This window comes from Manis pentadactyla, chromosome 4 (assembly GCF_030020395.1).
Source record: "Manis pentadactyla isolate mManPen7 chromosome 4, mManPen7.hap1, whole genome shotgun sequence".
Lineage (NCBI taxonomy): Eukaryota > Metazoa > Chordata > Mammalia > Pholidota > Manidae > Manis > Manis pentadactyla.
In genome coordinates, this window is record NC_080022.1 from 7306681 (window position 1) to 7325043 (window position 18363).

Genomic DNA, 18363 nt, shown 5'->3' on the forward strand with positions numbered 1-18363 from the left:
GTCTGTAGCAGAGAAGAGGAAGTGGAATAATCTAATTGTTGAAGTTCAATGAGGAAATATAAGAGTGCACATTATCGCTGCAGTATGTAAATGTTCCTTCATGGAATTGTTGGCTTTTTGATTCTGGTTTGAATTAGCTTGATGTCTCAGTAAGGGGCTTTGAGTGTCTGATATCAACAAAATGTTCTTCTAGGTCAAAAGACAAAGGCCTCCATTATGATAGACAATAGTTTTATTTTGTACCATTATTGATGCCTGTACAGCAGTGAGAGGGCAATGCAAGGAAGGACAAGATGAGAGGCAGGAGGAGGAAGATTGGGAGCTCAAAGCAGAAACAGAGTTGTGAGTAAACACAGTTCTCTAGGACAGTGGATCCCAACTTTGCCATACCTTGGAATCACCTAGGCATCTTTTTAAAAGATACTAATGCCTGGCTCCCAGACATTGTGATTTAATTCGTCTGGGTGTGGTGAAGGTGTGGCCTAGCATTGGGGTTTTCAAAGTCTTCCCAGGTGACCCTAATGGGCAGCAAAGTTTGGGAACCCCTGCATTAGGCAACGAGAACTTTTCCTTCTTGAGGGCTCTCTGAGCCTCAGTGGCTTCCCAAAGGTGTGTCAGCGCCTAAATGCATTGACTCGAAGCTTTCCATTGTCTGACTTAGCAATATTTATAGCCATGTCCAAATCACAGAGAAAATTAAATTCCCTGTTAAAATAGTGTCTGTCTGGATTACCACAGCCGTGTTAAACTGTTTTTATGTTCTTAAAACTACTTTTCCTGAATCTCTAATGTGAGAATGATTGGAGTGCCAAAGGAAAATGCTGGAGTTCTGAAAAATACCAGGGGTCTTGAAACCAAGTAATACTTCTAAATATTTTCTGAAATTGGTAGCTTATTAAGTTGTAACTTATTTATAGTCATGTTTAACACTGGCAAGAGTAGCCAACTAAAGTTTATGAGGCTTATCTTTTTGACATGGAAAGATGTTAAGTGAAAAAATCATTTTTGTAAAATATATACATTTATCTCTATGAGTATATGTCTGGAAAGCTGTTAACTAAGATACGAAAAGAGATTATCTCTTAGGGTAAAGTTCATGAGTGATTTTTAATTTCATTTTGTATTTCTGTTTCATCTAAAGTTTTTTACAGTCCACACATACTAGCGTATTAATCAGAAAAGCTGTAAAGTAGTTAATGTTTTAGAGGGAATGCCAGTGTATGTATAGCAACATGACAGCTATTCCTTGATGTTACACATGGCAGTCAGTTTAAGATGCAATACATTTAAATGACTCTGATTTTATTTCTAGGCTTTAGGTGAGCTCTGTGAAACCAAGTTTGGGAAGACACACCCAGTGTGCAATTTGGTAAGTGCCTCCCTGATGGGCTTGCACGTTTTCAGTGATCATATAACTCAGAAGAAATTCCTTAAGTAACATTATCTGGAAAATGGCTCAGAGGACGTTGAGATGTAGATATAGATAGCTCTTCTGGGTGACTCTCAATGTTTACATTGTTGTCCTACATATTATTGCCTGGGATGAAGTAATTTACTTTTTTTGTGTGATATTTTTTATAAATATTGTGCAACTAGAATAACAAGTCCTACGGGGAAACTTTTCTTGAGGCCTTTGGAAGTATAAGAATAGTTCATTTGAACTCTCAAAGAGCATCTTGAAACATAAAATCAAAAGAGTATCTTGTAAAAATGTAGAGGAGTTGGAGGGTTGTGGCCCATCTGAGATGAGAAGATAGCAACAGGGGTCCCGTCATGTGTGTGAGCTTTGTGCTTTCGTCTGTGAGGGTCAGCCGCGTGCTCGTGGCTGAGCACCAGCTCCGCAGGCTGGCTGGGCAGGGCCCCGGTCATTATATTTTTACCTCACTTGCTGGTTTAGCAGCTTGATTTGCCTCTTCCTTTTCTTCTCTTTGCCCACATAGGTTGCTTCTTTGCCCTTGTGGCTGCCCGAATCCTTAAGCCCTGGTTCTGGGAGGGAGCTGCAGAGACTCTCTTATTTGGGAGCTTTCTTTAGCTTCTCAGTCTTTGCAGAAGATGATGTAAGTAGAGTGGCCATTGGCACCTTGCTGCTCTTACATTCAGATTCTTTCCCAAGTGTCCATCAGATGTTGACTGAATTTTTTCCTTCTTTTTTCCAGGCTAAAGTGGTTGAGAAATACTTCTCAGGGCCTGCCATTACCCTGGAAAACACTCGCGTGGTTAGCCAATCACTGCAGCATTACTTGGAGCTGGGGAGGGTAGGTGTTCAGAAAATGAGTCCGAAGGATGAATAAAAGAGAGGCTCTAAGTAACCTGTGCCTTGAATAAAAACCGCAACAACAATGCTATGTGCCCTTCTTACGTGGCCTCCTTCGGGGCTGGTCCCGAGTGCAGTGGCCATGCTCTCTCTCCACCTCATTCTTAGGCATTTAAAATACAGGAGTGGGTGAGCACTGTTAGTTTGCATATACCCCTCAATGACTCACTTGCCCCAAATGCGGATTAATATGTCTTCAGTTCTGAAACTCAAAAGCTGCAGAATTACAAGCTAATTATAGTGCAATAAAGGTAATTTTGATCCTGTCCTGGAAAGAAAATCATTAAAGCTGTCTTACTAAAACATAACTATTTACCCCCACCACTCTATATTCTGCTTTCCTGCAGTTATCTTGACAGTTGACTGGACATTTCTTCTCTTCCTTGTGTAGTCAGATCCCCAAGAAATGAGTAGAAATGGGGGAGGGGAGAAAGTGGGAAAGAGACGAGCTGTTCTTGAAATCAAAAGGGAATCATTTTTACAATAAAGTTTAACTTTTGTCTTCCTTTTTAAAACAAATTTCAGCAAGAGCTGTTCAAGATTCTGCATAGTATTCTGTTAAATGGTGAAACCCGTGAGGCTGCTCTTGGCTACATGGCAGCTGTGGTCAATGCCAATATGAAAAAGGCACAGATGCAGGTAGGCCTGCTGAAGATGACGTTTATTTATTCATTAAAGTCACATTTGTAAACACACGTTTGTTCAGTTCCTGCCGAGCAGTGTTCTGGGAAATGAAGATACAGGCTTGAACAAGGTAGACCAGCTTCCTACTTTTGTGGAGCTTGTATTCCAAAGACTAAATGAGTAGATGTATAAATACATTATTTCAGACAGTCATAGTATCTGCAGCAAGTAACCAAGGTAGAGGAGTTGAGAGTAACCTTGGGAGTACTAGAGGGAAGGTGTAGGAGTGATTTTGATGTTCGTGGCAGGAAAAACCCCTCTAAGGTGACATTTGATCGGAGACATGGCTGATAAGAAAGAGCCAGCCATTGCAAGGCTGGGAAGGCAGCCACCTAGACCTGTGAAGGCACTAAGGTGGGCAGCTTTGGAACAAGCCACATGCAGAAATTATGGCCAGGATAGGGCTGAGGAAGGAGGGTGGCAGGCCATGGGCCAAAGGGTGGGCAGAGGCTTCCTCAGGTTGGCCAGCAGGGTAAGAACTGTAAAGGAAAGCCGTTCAGCAAGGAAACCACATCTGCTGTGCGGAGGATGGGCTAAAGTGGGAGGAAGAGCAGGAGCCGACCAAGGAGACCAGTTACAAGGTCCAGGGTTACCAGATCTGGTGAGGGAGGCTGGTGGCCTGGACTACATTGCAAGAGGAGAAAAGTTAAAGGTATCCTTTTCTATATTATTAAGTAATGAACAAGAGATGTGACATTCCTACTCAGAAGAAGAGAACAAATATAGAGGAGTGTGGACCTGCCATTAGACTGCCTGGATTTCTTGATTGTGGTTCCACCATTTACTAACAGATGTCTAAGGTCTTAGGTCTCTGTACCTCAGTTTCCTAAGTGCTAAATGGAGATAACAATAATACCTAACTTGTGGATTTACTATATATAAAGTTGTTAGAATAGTGCCTGGCTCATAGTGAACACTCAACTGCTGTTAACTATTGTATTTGTAATTGCCAGGTTATTAATGCAGGACCATGCCAGTGATGCGAGCTAGGGAAACTGTTGGGTGGTGACAAGTAAAACTAGTTGTTTTGATGCTCTTGGTAGGAAATAAAGAAGAGAAAGGAAGCAATGTTTATTGTTTCTACTTAACTAATTTCTACGATCTTGGATAAATCACTTAAATTCTCTGAGCCTCAATTTCAGACTTTAACATGTGAATAATAGTATCACTGACTTTGAAGGGTTATTTTGAAGATTCAGTGAGACTCTATAAAATCCTTCACATATTATTAACACTCAACAAATAGTACCTACTAATACAACAGTGGTGGCGGAGACACAGTCCTCCCATTGATTTTCAGAAGAGCGTGCAGGCTCCTTTCTCACAATGTTGTGCCAAAATTTCTTTTCAGATCATTGTTGTAAGTGCTTTTCTTCGTATTTCACAGACAGACGATAGATTGGTATCTACAGATGGATTCATGCTGAATTTCCTCTGGGTGCTGCAGCAACTAAGTACAAAGATCAAGTTAGAGACAGTCGATCCCACGTATATATTCCACCCAAGGTGTCGGATTGCTCTTCCCAATGATGAGACTAGAGTAAATGCAACAATGGAGGATGTGAACGACTGGCTGGCTGAGCTTTGTGAGTGATACACTCCTTACTAGGTCACTAAAATCTGTCCTTTTATTTTAACTTTTTTTAACTTATTTTATTTGGATGCTTATGATTCCTCACAAATCATTATTAATCTATCCAGAAAATGAAGTTATGAGCCAGAGATACATAATAAAAAAAATCTTATATGGATTAGCTAAATAGATATGTAGAACAAATGGAGGGAAATAAAAAAGAAATATAATAAAAATGAGACCAGAGACTTAGTAATACAGATTTTATATATGCTAATTAAAATTCTCATGAGATATTTCATAGATCTTGATACATTGATGTTATAAAAATACGAATATTTTAAAGGTGTTAAAATTGTTGACGTTTATTCTCTCCATATTATAAAACATGTTATTTAATAACAGACATCAAAACTCTGTGGCATTTTTTTTTAACATTACAAAATTATTCATAGAGATTCTATGCTTAACTGGCAGCATCATGATCAGATATATACATTATGAAAATATTTAAACTGTAGTAAGAACTAAGTGAGAGCAATAAAGTCAGTATTTGATTAGTGTTGTTTGAATGAGTAGCTATTGGTATAATCTCAGAATCATACCTCATAAATCTGTAAATTCCAGAAGAATCAGAAGGTTAAATGTTAAAATAATAAAGAGCACATGTTATTTTTCCCAGATGGAGATCAGCCTCCATTTTCTGAGCCAAAATTCCCTACAGAATGCTTCTTTCTTACCCTGCACGCCCACCACCTCTCTATTTTGCCAAGTTGCCGTCGCTATATCCGCAGACTCCGGGCCATCCGGGAACTCAATAGGTATGTGCATCATGCTGTGTCCTGGGATTGCCTGTTACCATTTCTCACAAGCAAGCAGTTCCACTGTGACCAGTAGATTTGAATGTGGGGGTATGTGTGTTACAGTGCACCATCTGCCTCCACTACCCTGTTCACATTCCTCAGTTGGCCAGGATTCTGTATGTGGTGAAGTGACCCAAATCATGGTTTTTGAGAGTTCTCAGCCCTAGGTGTGTGGTTACTGCAGACTTCTGTTTAATTTTTTACACTGGGCGTGGTATTAGCAGGAGGCACTTTAAAGGATCTCCTGGGTTCCAGACATACCCCTCCTTCCTGGACTATGAAACAATAACTCTAGTTTCCCTTGATAAACAAGATCATTTACTCCCACCAGCATGTAATTGCCTTTTGCACGTTGTCCTATGGCTTAAGGAGTCCAAAGGGGTCACATAGCCCCATTTCCAGTTCATTAGCCACCCTTATTGTGTTTCTTAATCTGAGCCTTTCTCCCCTTGTATCGTCACCTCCCAATCAACAGAAGTCACAGGAACAGGCATCAAACATTTTTGAACAAGTCGTCTAGAATAATAATAAAAGAGTGGCTGCTTCTACCGTTTGATTCAGAATCGGTGTACGTGTCTGGCTATGAGATGTCGTCTGTACCTATATCTGTACCTATTCCAGCCTTCTAAAATCACTGTTAATTCTGTTAGTTACTCTGTACATTCTTCTAAGATTTCCTTTCTCAATGCTTTTTTTCATGCCTCAGTGCACTGGCCACAGTCTCTGATACATTGAATAGAAACAACCTGCTTACAATTTCTCTATTCTAGATGATGGAGGAAGGCTTTTTTTTTGTATATCCTGTGTTATCTGATTGAGGAAATACCCTTTTATTTCTGGTTTTCTAAAAGTTTTTTATTCTTAACAGGAGTTGAATTTTATTAAATGCTTTTTCCATATCTATGGAAGAGATAAGATTTTTTTTCCTTCTTTATTCTGTTTATATGATTAAACTGGTTTTCTGATATTAAATCAATCTTTAATTCTTGGAATAAACTCAACTTTAATATTATGGCTTTTATATGTTATTGCATATTCAATTTGCTAATATTCTGTAAGGGTTTTTGAGTCTTTATTCAAAAGAAAGATCTATTATTTTCATTTGTTAATTCTTTCTCAGATTTTGGTATCAACATTATGTTTGTCATATAGAAAGAGTTGGAGAGTGTTCTCTCCTTTTATATCCTTTGGAAGAGTTTATTATATAACAATTACGTTGTTTCTTTCTTAAATGTTTGGAGACGTTCATTGATAAAGCTGTCTGGGGTTAGAATTTTCCATGTGGGAAAGTTTTTAACTATGTATTTTAATTCCATTAACAGATATAGGACATTGTAGATTTTCATTTCATCTTGTGTCTGTTTTTCTATGATAGCTAAAGTTTTGAAATTTTTAGGCATAAACTTGGTCCATGTTATCCGTTTTGTCATTTTAATATCTGTAGTTCTTTATTATTTCCTTGTACTTTGTTTTAGTTTAACTTGTTTTTTTGTTGATGTTTTATTATCTCTGGAGATTGATACCTTAATCATTCATTTATAGCCCTTGCTTATATATGCATTTAAGGATGTTCACTTTCCCTCTAAGCATGGCTTAGCTTCATTCATCCCTAAATGACATGTTTAGTATGTCATATTTTACTGTTCAAAATATTTTCTAACTTTTATTATTTCTTACCTGACCTGTGAGTTATTCTAAAATATATTGTTCAGTTGCCAGATTCTTGGGTGATTTGTCGATTTATCTTTTTGTTACTGATTTCTGACTGACTCCAATATGGTCACAAGAAATACTCTGATTTGTGTCCTTTTAACTTTATTGAAATTTGCTTAATAGCCTAACATTTACATTAGTAAATGTTCTATAAAGGCCTGACAAGAATGTGCTCTCTGTGTTGTCTCTTGCAGTTTTTCACATATGTCAGTTAGGTCAGGTTTGCTAATCTGCAAATTTTCCTCATGTCTGCTGATTTTATTGGCTTATAATATCAGCTGTTAAGATAGGCTTATAAGAAATCCAGACTGCTTGTGGATTTGTCTGTTTCTTCATCCCAGAATGGATGCCCTTCTGGGGTCCCATCGCTCCTACTGACTTTGGAAGATCCATTTCAATGGTGCCATCTGTCACCTTCACTCCCGGCCTATAGTGGACAGTCACCATTGTGCTTTTCAGAAATGTTGGTGTCCCTTTCACCTTTGTATCAATTTCAAGTGTACGACATAGTGATTCGACAGTTACCTTCATTATTAAATGCTCACCTCATTAAGTGTAGTTACTGTTGTCAACATAGAAAGACGTTACAACATTATTGACTATATTCTCTATGCTGTACTTTGATCCCCATGACTAATTTATATTATAATTGGGATTTTGTTCTGTTTTTGTTGTATTTCTGTTTTGTTCATTTGTTTTGTTTGGATTTCACATATAAGTGAATTCATATGGTATTTGTCTTTCTCTGCCTGGCTTGTTTCACTTAGCATAATACCCTCTAGGTCCATCTATATTATTGCAAATGGCAAGGTTGCTTTCTTTTTCATGGCTGAATAACATTCCACTGTAGATATGCACCCCATCTTCTTTATCCATTCATCTGCCGATGGACACTTTGATTGCTTCCATGTTCACCTATGTAGTTTTCAACGCTGTGACAGGAGAAATGTCCTCCAGGATATAGTTGGGAGTGTGTGTGTATGTGTGTGTGTGTGTGTGCATGTATTAGAAGGGGGGTTACCTGAGCTAGTCACACATGACACATCTGTGCCAATTAAGTTTTAGATTCCTTCCTCTGAATCATATCAACACATTATACCAGACTGCTCAGCGTCACCTAGCATAGGTGACTGTCAACTCCGAGCTTCAGTCATTTAGCTTGGCACACATTTAGAACCCCTTCCAGCTACTCGATAGTATATTGAATCGAGAATCCTGGTAGATGTAATCATGTCAGTGAACACGTTCCTCTCCTGCTGATCAAGCATCTTCAGGATCCATTCCACGTGCTCACACACATACTCCCACACTCTGTCACTACACATGCGGTAGGTAGACTAAAGGGGTCCCAGAGATGTTCACATCCTAGCCCACAGGACCTGTGATACGTTACCTTCTATGGAAAGTAGCCAAGGATGTGAAAAGGAAACGGTAATTCTCAGTTTGAAATCTATAGCAATGTCTTGAAAAAACCAATTTTCAACCACAGGTTGTCTTGGCCACTCAGTGGGGCCCTGAACAAGGCTGCTTGTGCTTTGCCTCATTGTTCCGTGTGCCTGTTCAGGGTGGCTCTCTAGAGGTGGGCGTCAAGTGGGTCTCGCAGCCTGTGGTGCTTCTCCAGCATCTTCCACCCCTTTGGGTGTCCTCTCGTCTCCATTTGCATATGCAAGTGCCACACGCAGTTTCAGTAGATGCAGTAATAACTGACTAAAAATTGTCATCATTTTTCGAGGACCAGGTATATACCCTGAGTTCTCCTTTGAACCTGGCCTAGCAGAAAGCTGCTAGTGTTCAGCCTGACAGTAGAGCCTCTGCCACAACTTCAGGCTGTGCTTCCAGAACAACCATGTGGCTGCCACCTCACAGTATTCACTTCTGCCTTCAGTGAGGGTTCCCTTCTTGGTGGTCATGTGCAGCAAAGGAGTCTGGGAAAACGTCATTTTGAAAAAACGTCAGCGTCTAGTTTTCTACACCTGTCTTGATGGAAAGGGATTGAGATAGTGTTAAGTGAGCCAGTCTTTAAAACTTGCAGCCGACTGCATGATCAGGGAAGGCTACCTCGCTGACAGGTGGTACCTGAGCAGACACCTGAAGGAAGTAAAGGAGCAAGCCCCAGAGATAATCTCAGATAAGAGCATTCCAAGCAGAAGGAGTGACTGTAAAAGAAAAAAAGGGAATGTTCGTAAAATAGCCTTTTGCTTGGGGTAATTGAGGAGGTACAACCTTGAATTTTCACAAGAGACTTGTTTTTCTCCTCCCAGGAAAATGAGGGAACAATGTATTTCTTTCCAAAAGAAAGTGCCATCAAACCCAAAGTTCCATCATTATTTTAGGAGCCAATTAGGAAGAAAAACACTGTCAATTAAACCATAACTTACCATTGATTGTAAGATATACTCTGATTTTAAAGATGGTAAAATGGGGGTGGGGGGAGTTGGGAAATGTGTCTGAGAGTAAGTGAAATGGTCAAAATGAGGAGATGACATGGGTCCATCCATGTGTTCTCTTTCATTTAACTGTTAGTCTTTGATTTCAGAACTGTGGAAGATTTGAAAAATAATGAAAGTCATTGGAAAGATTCCCCACTGGCAACAAGGCACCGCGAAATGCTGAAGCGTTGCAAAACTCAGCTTAAGGTTTGTATAGTTATTTAATTGGAGTAATTACAGACCAGCTTCATTATAGTAATTTTCCAAACAATATGCACCTTGAATAAGCAGCTTATTCTCCCTTTTTTTTGTCATTATCTCTTCCCTAAAGATAAAACAGTACATTTAAAACTTGCTGATACCTTGCCTATGTCTACATATATAATATTTAAATTTCAGGCAAAAATATGCGTACGCTTCTGCCAGTGACAGTACGACTTCTTAATGAGTTTTATGAGCCTCAGTTTAATGTCACCTCTTCTTCTCTACCCTGTGCAAGATCCTCCCCGACTGCCACCTCCCAGCCCTGAGACCCAAACACACCGAGTCCAGTATATCCGGCCACACACTCCGTGATGTGTGACCGGGCGGGTCTGTGGCAGTGGAAGGATCTCTTTGCTTTACCCCTCATTCCTCATTTGTAATTGGAAATGATCCGTCATATGAAGCCAACTGTGGTTGGGAAAGTTTCTGCTGCTGAGACATAGCTGAAAACAAATGCTGACTAAACTTGTACAGGAACGCATAGATAGCAAACGTATGCATTTTCTTAGGTTTTTGTTCAAAAATAAAACTGAATGTTAGCTGGTTGTGCTTTCCATTGATTGGTAGGATGATATGTGAAAATTTTACCTAACTTAAGATTTCTGGTACAGATTAAAATATATTTCAGTTTCAAAATGCAGAGTAAACTCAGGGGTCTGCAGACCCCCCTGAGCACTCCACAAATACGTTTCAAGGAGCCTGCAAGCTGTTAGCATGCGTGTGTCAGTCTGTGTGCAGTTAGATCTCACTGATCCTTTGGAGAAGGTGTCACCCGTGGTGGGCAACTCATAAATGATGGCCTGGAATCCAGATGCGGATTTGTCTGGCCTCTTCCCACTCACTGTCCCTGGCACCCAGAGTACCTCCCCTTTCAGCTCTGTCCCCCAATCAGGCTATTTCAATATGACAGAAATAATTACATTTGTGAGCACTTACAGTGTGCTCAGCCCTGCCCACTGGTTTGCCTCGCATGCCTTTTGTGTTTCTCAGAACACAGAAAGCTCTTGAGACACAGCCAGCCTCCAGCAGCTGGTTAGAGGTGGCGCTCTTGAAGCCCCAGAGCCTGTACTTCCAACCTCCGGCCAGTTCCCTGCCTGGTCACGTTGCAGAGACTCAGCTACTGACTAATCTAAGGTGGGCATATCTTCTTCCACAGAAACTGGTACGATGCAAGGCCTGTGCTGACGCTGGTCTGCTTGACGAGAGCTTCCTGAGAAGGTGTCTGAATTTTTATGGCCTCCTCATCCAGCTGCTGCTCCGTATCCTGGACCCTGCCTATCCCGAGTAAGGGTGTGCCTTCCGCATCACCTGGGCTCTCCTCCACGGCGCTGGCCTGTATTTATTCTTCAGAGTCAATAGCTAAAAGCCAAGTGTTTATCAAGCATTCATTCATTCCTCAATGTCTTGTATAGATAGGAAATAAGTCATATTAATAAATAATTTCCCTGTAGCTAGTTTTAGAAATAAGGGAATATCAGCACCTGTTACTTTAATTTTGGCATAGTGCTTTTTAAAAATTGACTATCAAATCTTTGACTGATAGAAAAGGAAGTCTACAAATTGGATGCAAAAAGCTGGAGATAACAGGATACCAGGCCCTCCTAAGCCCTGGGTCCAGGAAAATACCCAGTTCAGAGAATGAGCCCAGAATATTGTTGACCTCTTTATCATCAGCTGGACAGACATTTTAATTTTATTTATTACTATTATTTTACTGTTATTATGAAGTCTCTGGATCACCAGTATTGGTGAGGTTGGCCCAAGCTCTCCTCAGTTACGGGAAATATTACTTAGAGTACATATGTTGCTCTGTTGTCTCAACAGTGACCCAATGTGACCTTTTTTACTTCCTCCCCATTTTGTTTACTGCATTAGCCTTAACAGGAAATCAAGAAAAGAAGAAACATTCACACACACTCTAGCATGTCCACTGTCTCCATTATTCCCAGTTCATTTCTGGTTGTGGTCTTTGCCTGTGTACTTTTTCTGTAGTTATATCAGAGAAGGGAGTTTCCCCCAAACAAAACACTTCTAACGGTCGTGTGATATCCCTTGTAGTTCGAGGAGCCATGAGGTCATTTTGTTAACTTGTGCTCTTTTTCTCTTTGACAGTGTGACACTGCCTTTAAATCCAGATGTCCCCAAGGTATTTGCAGCATTGCCTGAGTTTTATGTAGAAGATGTTGCTGAATTTTTATTTTTTATTGTACAGTAAGTGCCTTTAACATATTACATGATTCTAATATGTTTCTATATGTAATATGTACATTATACTATGAACTGTATCACAAACCTCCATTTTTGTGTAAAATTTTATGTAAATGATTTAACTGAATGCTGCCTGGAAACAGGGAAAATAAATCCACCTGGGGCAACAAGCTAATTCTAATAATATCTCAAAGACAGAAGCAGGGTCAACAATGTTTATGGTAATGTATTCTTTGAACTTTGAGTTGAATTTCTAATAATTGAGCATCTGTTTCTGAAAAACAGAAGGATCACACCATTTATAAATATCTGAGTGAACATTCAAAAAACAGAAATACCCACGTCTCTCTCTCTTTTTTTTTTTTGTTCCCAAGTTTTATTCAAGAACTCATACAAAATATTCAGATAAATTTAAGTTTTAATCCTCACCTTCCTCCTCCTCTTCATCTTGATTAATCCGGAAGTAGCATAATTCATGACTTCCTTTGCTGTTAGCAACTACGCGCAACTTGTCACGTAGATGATGATTCAGGTATTTTTTGGTGAGATACTTCAAATACCTTTTGGAAAAAGCCACCTCAGAAGTGACAGTAATCTTGCTCTTGTTTCTTTCCATGGTGACAACCCCTCCTCCGAGATGCCCAGCCTTTTCAGTTCAGTTTGATTCTCTCCTGAAGAAACTGCTCAAGATTGGCAGTGTCCGTGGTTCCGTCTTCTGCAGGCTGAGTGCCGTCAAGAGTGAACTTCAGAATCCGCTTCATTTTCTCGCCCCTTTCACCACAAGCTTTTTCACAGGCGCCATGGAAGCAGTGGAGGCAGAAAAAAGCCACATCCCTATTTTATACCAAAATGTTTCTCAGTTGTAAAATTGGAGAATGCTTATAGAGAAATGGTTTGCCTTTATAAATGATGTTTGAGATGTTTTAAATAATAATCTAAAAGTTCTTCAAAGTCCTTTTGGTAGTGAAGCTATTAAATGAAATTCTCCTTATTTTTAATCACAATAGGTTTATTTTCTCAAACATAGTCAACATAAGGTGCTTTGACCAATAGACCTGATGGATTTTAAATCTCTCTAGTTATAATGTGAATTAAACTCAGCAAGTTAAAGGGAGTTGTGACTGGGCTCCCGGGCCTCTTTGCCTCTCTCCCCGCGTGCTGACCGCAGCACCACCCACGTCGAGTGTCTCAGAGCTTTTTTTTGCACTTCCCCCCTCTCTGCAGGTACTCTCCTCAGGTGCTCTATGAGCCCTGTACTCAGGATATTGTGATGTTCCTCGTTGTGATGTTGTGTAACCAGAACTACATCCGAAATCCCTACCTGGTGGCCAAGCTGGTAGAAGTCATGTTCATGACCAACCCTGCTGTTCAGCCACGAACCCAGAAGTTTTTTGAAATGATTGAGAACCATCCTCTCTCCACCAAATTGTTGGTCCCTTCCCTGATGAAGTTTTATACAGGTAAGTTCCTAGGTATACAGGTGTGCAGGGTCATCTAAAGCCAGTGGATGGCCTTTCTCCAAACCTGTTACCTACTATCCTGACATCCACATAAAGTATAATCTGTTAACCCCCTGCCAGCAGAGCATATGTTCTTGTTAATTCTTGCAGAGTATTGGAAACAGCACATTGCCCATCCTGCATACTAGTCCCTGATAATTCAGCAGGAGCCATTGAAAGTGCGATGGTTAACACTGAGATCTGATTGGTATCAACAGCACAAGTTGGGGTTTTCATCTGAAATCACCTGGTTCACGTTAGCTTTGAACTTGCAGCACTAGTTTTATAACACTGTCCTATAATATAATCCAGAGTTTCCAAAGGGTGGGTAAAACAGGGAGCTTGTTAACAATGCTTATTCTTGGACCCACTCAAACCACTGGAATCAGGATCTCTGGGAGTTGTCACTCATTCACTAGTTCTCCACGTATTTATTGAGAGCCTGCTCTTTGCCAGGTACTGTTTGTTCTTGGTGCTGGTTACACTGATGAACTAGACTGAGGACACAGCAGACATTCTGCAAAGAGATCCTCCTCGTCTAGATGAGTCATACCCCACATTTTCATTTTTAATTTGGCTTTTAAACTGCAAATATGTTTTCATAAAGCTGATGACCTTGGGAGCTGTTCACCTGTCTGCAGCAAAGGCATAGGATTGTTCTGATGGCACATTTTCCATCCCGTTTGTACATTTCCTGGGGAAGGGAGTGTCTTATCTGTCGTCTGATCTTCTCTTGAGCCTGGCACATTCTGGGCACCCAGTAAGTGTCTTCAGCATTCAGTAGAATTGTACTCGGCATGCTCTTGGAAGACACACCAGTCGCCAGAGTACCACCCCTGGCTGCTGAGAGCAGCAAGAGCAGTTTGAGGGTTCCCTGTTCAGTAACAGCCACCCCTGCTCCGTCAGCTGCTCATCTGGGGCTGGTGCTGTCATCTCTTCTCCATTTCTCAGGGTTCCAAGAATCTGTCTGCCTCCTTCCCCTTTGTCGCTGTTGTTCTATGACATCTCATAAGAGTTTCTCTCCATCCCAGCCTACCTGTAGCCTCAGACCTAAAGCAAGTCCACAGGCCCTTTGAAGTTTTGTTAATGCCCTCACTTTGGCAGCAGCAGAGAACACTCCTGGGGAGAAAAGCCCCTTCTGGGGACTCCCAGTCCCCATCTTTATCTGTCAGCCCTGGTAGGGAGGGTCATTCAGGTACACATGGTATGTCGCTTGTGCACAGAACAGGACTTTGTATGGTGCCTTGCACATATCAGGCTTGGTTGGATTGAACATTGAACATAATTCTGCATTTCTTAAAATAACAATGAGGTACCTCTTTTCACCTGTAAAATTTATGTTTGAAGAAGAGAATACCTAATGTTAACATGGTTGTAGAAAAATAAACTTGACTGCAAAGACCTGCTTCATCTCTCCTGTAGCTAGTGTGCAGAGTTGGTGCTATGAACTCTCAGAGTGTAAGTTGGGAGAGTCTTTCTGGAAGGCAATTTGGCAGTTCACACCAAATGCCTTTAAAATATATGTATCCTTTTTATGAGTCAAAGTCTAGTAAGGAAAACAGAAATAGACCAGTCATTTTAATAGAATTTAATAAAAGGAACTGGTCAACTAGGTATTAGAAACCAAAAAGGCCAGTGAGGAACATTGGGGTAACAGATTATAGGTGTAGGAAGCAGCCGTTGTCTGCCCCGGGGGCCGGGGAACCCAGGGAAGAGGCGGCGTTAGAATCAGCAGCTTGAATGGGAGCCCAGACAATAAGGACCCAAGCCGCTGAGGAAGGACGCTGGTCAGCTGGCGATGGTATCTGAGGGCGTCGGGTTGGCCCCTTCGTCGACTGAGGGACAGCCGTGGGGACTGGAGCCAGCCGCCGCTGCTGGGATAGAGAGCCTTGCTGACAGGGACAGTGAGCCTGCCCCGGGGACCAGGTCCCTTCTCCCCGCTTCAGATAGCCAGCTCTCCTGCAGCGCCCCCTGCTGGCGAACCTAACCGGGGGCCAGCCGGCAAAGGGAGGGGAGACGTTGCAGGTCAGCCCCAGCGAACCAAAGCCACGTAAAAAGGGAACATTTGGAGCTGAGACAAGGAAGCTGAATAACCAGCACACCCTCTGGTGAAAAGACTTAATTTCCAGCGATCTGGTCTGTGGGGATAATTGTAAGTGTATGTAAATGTTTTTAATAATGTTCACCAGAGCAGCATTTGTAAAGCAGTGTAGTGAAAATGTTAAAAACAATCTAAATTTCTGCCTATTGTGGATAAATGAAGTAAATTACAGTTTATCCATACAATGGATCTGTATGAGCCAAGAAAAATTAATGTTATTTAAGTGGTTTTATAATAAAAAGTAAAGAGTGCAAAATAATGAAGCAGTATGTGCAGTGTGACCACAGTTTGGTACGCACATATATGATAGAAAAAAGTATGGAGGAATATATAGTTAGTTACTTTGGGATGGTAGAATTGTAAGCCATTTACTTTCTTTTTTTAATTACCTGAACTTTTAACTCTTCTGAGTAAATGTGTCTTATTAGAAACAAAAAATGCTTAGTTAGATGTATTTTGTACTCAGAAGTGCCCTGGGCATGTCACTGTGGCTTTGGGATGAAGCATGGAGGTGTGTGTACCTGTGTGCTGGGGGCTGGGCCTCCTGCTTGTGAGACCAGTGCTGGGCCTGCCGGAGCTGCACTGGCAGGGCCCCAGGACCTGGTGGGTGGGTGTTCCCTCTCTCCCCTTTGCCACCAAGCAGCATGCCCTTGGACCCTGGACCACCTCTGGAGTCATGGATAGGTGAGCCCTCTGCTAATGATAGCACCACTTACTGAATCCTTACTATTTCACTTAGCTGCACAGCAGTCCTCAAGATAGATGCTATATATATCTCCATATTACAAATGAGGACCTGAACCTTAGAAGGGTCAAGCAGCTCACTCAAGGTCAACAGCCAGTGAGCAGCAGCAGCCTTGGCCGTCGGGCTTTAGCACGGGTGCTCCTGTCTCCCTGCTGCTCCTCCTGCAGTGGCCAGGGCCCAGCCTAGAGTATCCTGCACGGGGGTCCTCACAGCCAAGCCCCCAGCGAGTGTCACCACCACGATCAGACCTGCAGATTGAGGTCCTGACTCCTGAGCAGCTCTGACTCCCACACATGGATTAGAGGTTGGGAGTAGAACAAGCTCCTCTCTTATACCCCAGAGACAGTATTTTATCTTAGAACATGCTTAGGATCAAATTTTATTGTAAACATAAAATTAAGTTTCAAAATGAGAGTATTTTATTTGTGTCAGAGCAGTCAGTTCCTTAAAGACCAATTCTCAAAGCTTGGCTACTCAAAACTTGGAAGAATGCTGATACCCAAGACTGACTTCAAGACTGTTCTCTGCCTCACGCTGATAGGAATCAGCAAAGCCAGCATTAGCCCAAGTAGATTAAATCACTGACTGACCAAGTCTGTGGAACTCCCACTGTGTGTCCGCACTGGTGCTGATACCTCACGCCTGGCGGTAAAGGCGAGGTGAAGATGTCACTACCATTGTGAGCTGGGCATCCTGGCTGCAAGACTGACAGCCAACCAATGAGTAAGATACTTTCAAATAGTGACTGTGTGAGGAGGCCAGGGTGCTGCTCTAAATATAGTCAAGGAAGGTATATGAAGAGAGGACTTTGGAGTAACGTTGAAAATGACACAAAACTGAATCATAAGAAGACCTCAGCCACAGCATGGCAGGCAGCAGGGACAGCACGTGTAAATGTCCTGAGGCCCAGGCAGCTTCATGAATCAAGCAAAGAGGCCTGCAAAGTGTGCATGCATTGAGCAGTTGGGGAGGTGAGGTCAGCAGGGGGCTGGTTTGTTTCAAGCCTCTTCAAACTAGCCCTTGGGAATTAGAACTTGGGCTGATGCCATCTTGAGGGAACATGAGGAATGAATATTTTTAAATGCTGGGAGAGATGTTTATTGCTGAGTAACAGTCATGTAGGCTTCACTGTGTTAAGGCTCTAGTACAGGTATTATGGACAATTTAGAGGATATAAGAGGCTCTGTGTCTGCCCCCACAATTTTTCTCTTGGAAACTCTGCTTCCATCAGCTCTCCACACTTTAGTTCACACTTTTATATTGTTATTAAGATGACACTTAGTTCATCTTAACAGCTGACCTAATGAATATGCATAAGTGCTTTCAGATCATTGTATGATAGGTGTCCTTTTACTCCTTTTTTTTTATGAATTTAATTTTGTTCTTTTATTTCACATATAAGTGAGATCATATACAAATTTCTCTTTCATTGTCTGAGTTATTTCAGTTAGCATAAGGCCCTCAAGGACCATCCATGTTGTCACAAATGGTCACAAATGGCAGGATCTGCAACTTTCTCAAGGCTGAATAATATTCCATTTTGTTTGTGTATATATCACATTTATTGATTTACCCACTGACGGACACCTGGGTTGTTCCCATGGCTTGGCTATTGTAAACAATGCTGCAGTGAACAAGGGGGTGCGGGTGTCTTTTAAAGTTTCCACTTCCTTCGGATAAATACCCAGAGGTGGAACTGCTGGATCACGTGGTCGTTCAATTTGTTAGTTTTTGAGAATCCTTCACACTGTTTCTTCCCTGTGCGCTGTCCACAAAGTTCCATGTTCAGTCAGCTTTCTCACAGCCATTCTTAAGATTTCTAACTTTAGATTGAAAACACCTATACTGCCGCCATTGTTGCTCACATTCCAGAGTATTTGGATCTATAATGCCTTCATTCCACAATATCTGTATCAAGGAAAGCGTGGCCATGAGGAATAATGGACCAGCTCTTAAATTCTTTTAACCTA

General features: G+C 41.4%; 1 protein-coding gene and 1 pseudogene across 6 annotated transcripts in view; one reads left to right on the forward strand and one right to left on the reverse strand.

Moving 5' to 3' along the window:
- Nucleotides 1-18363, forward strand: part of UBE4B (ubiquitination factor E4B) — a 136881-nt gene that overhangs the window by 94433 nt on the left and 24085 nt on the right. For all 6 annotated transcript variants that reach the window (XM_036925230.2, XM_036925229.2, XM_036925231.2 and 3 more), the window contains 10 exons: nt 1313-1369; nt 1941-2057; nt 2157-2255; nt 2840-2953; nt 4386-4584; nt 5254-5392; nt 9684-9783; nt 10997-11124; nt 11953-12051; nt 13273-13508. In XM_036925230.2, coding sequence (XP_036781125.1) covers nt 1313-1369; nt 1941-2057; nt 2157-2255; nt 2840-2953; nt 4386-4584; nt 5254-5392; nt 9684-9783; nt 10997-11124; nt 11953-12051; nt 13273-13508 — 1288 coding nt within the window. The remainder of the gene's footprint in view (nt 1-1312; nt 1370-1940; nt 2058-2156; nt 2256-2839; nt 2954-4385; nt 4585-5253; nt 5393-9683; nt 9784-10996; nt 11125-11952; nt 12052-13272; nt 13509-18363) is intronic.
- Nucleotides 12059-13254, reverse strand: LOC118932121 (60S ribosomal protein L22-like; annotated as a pseudogene).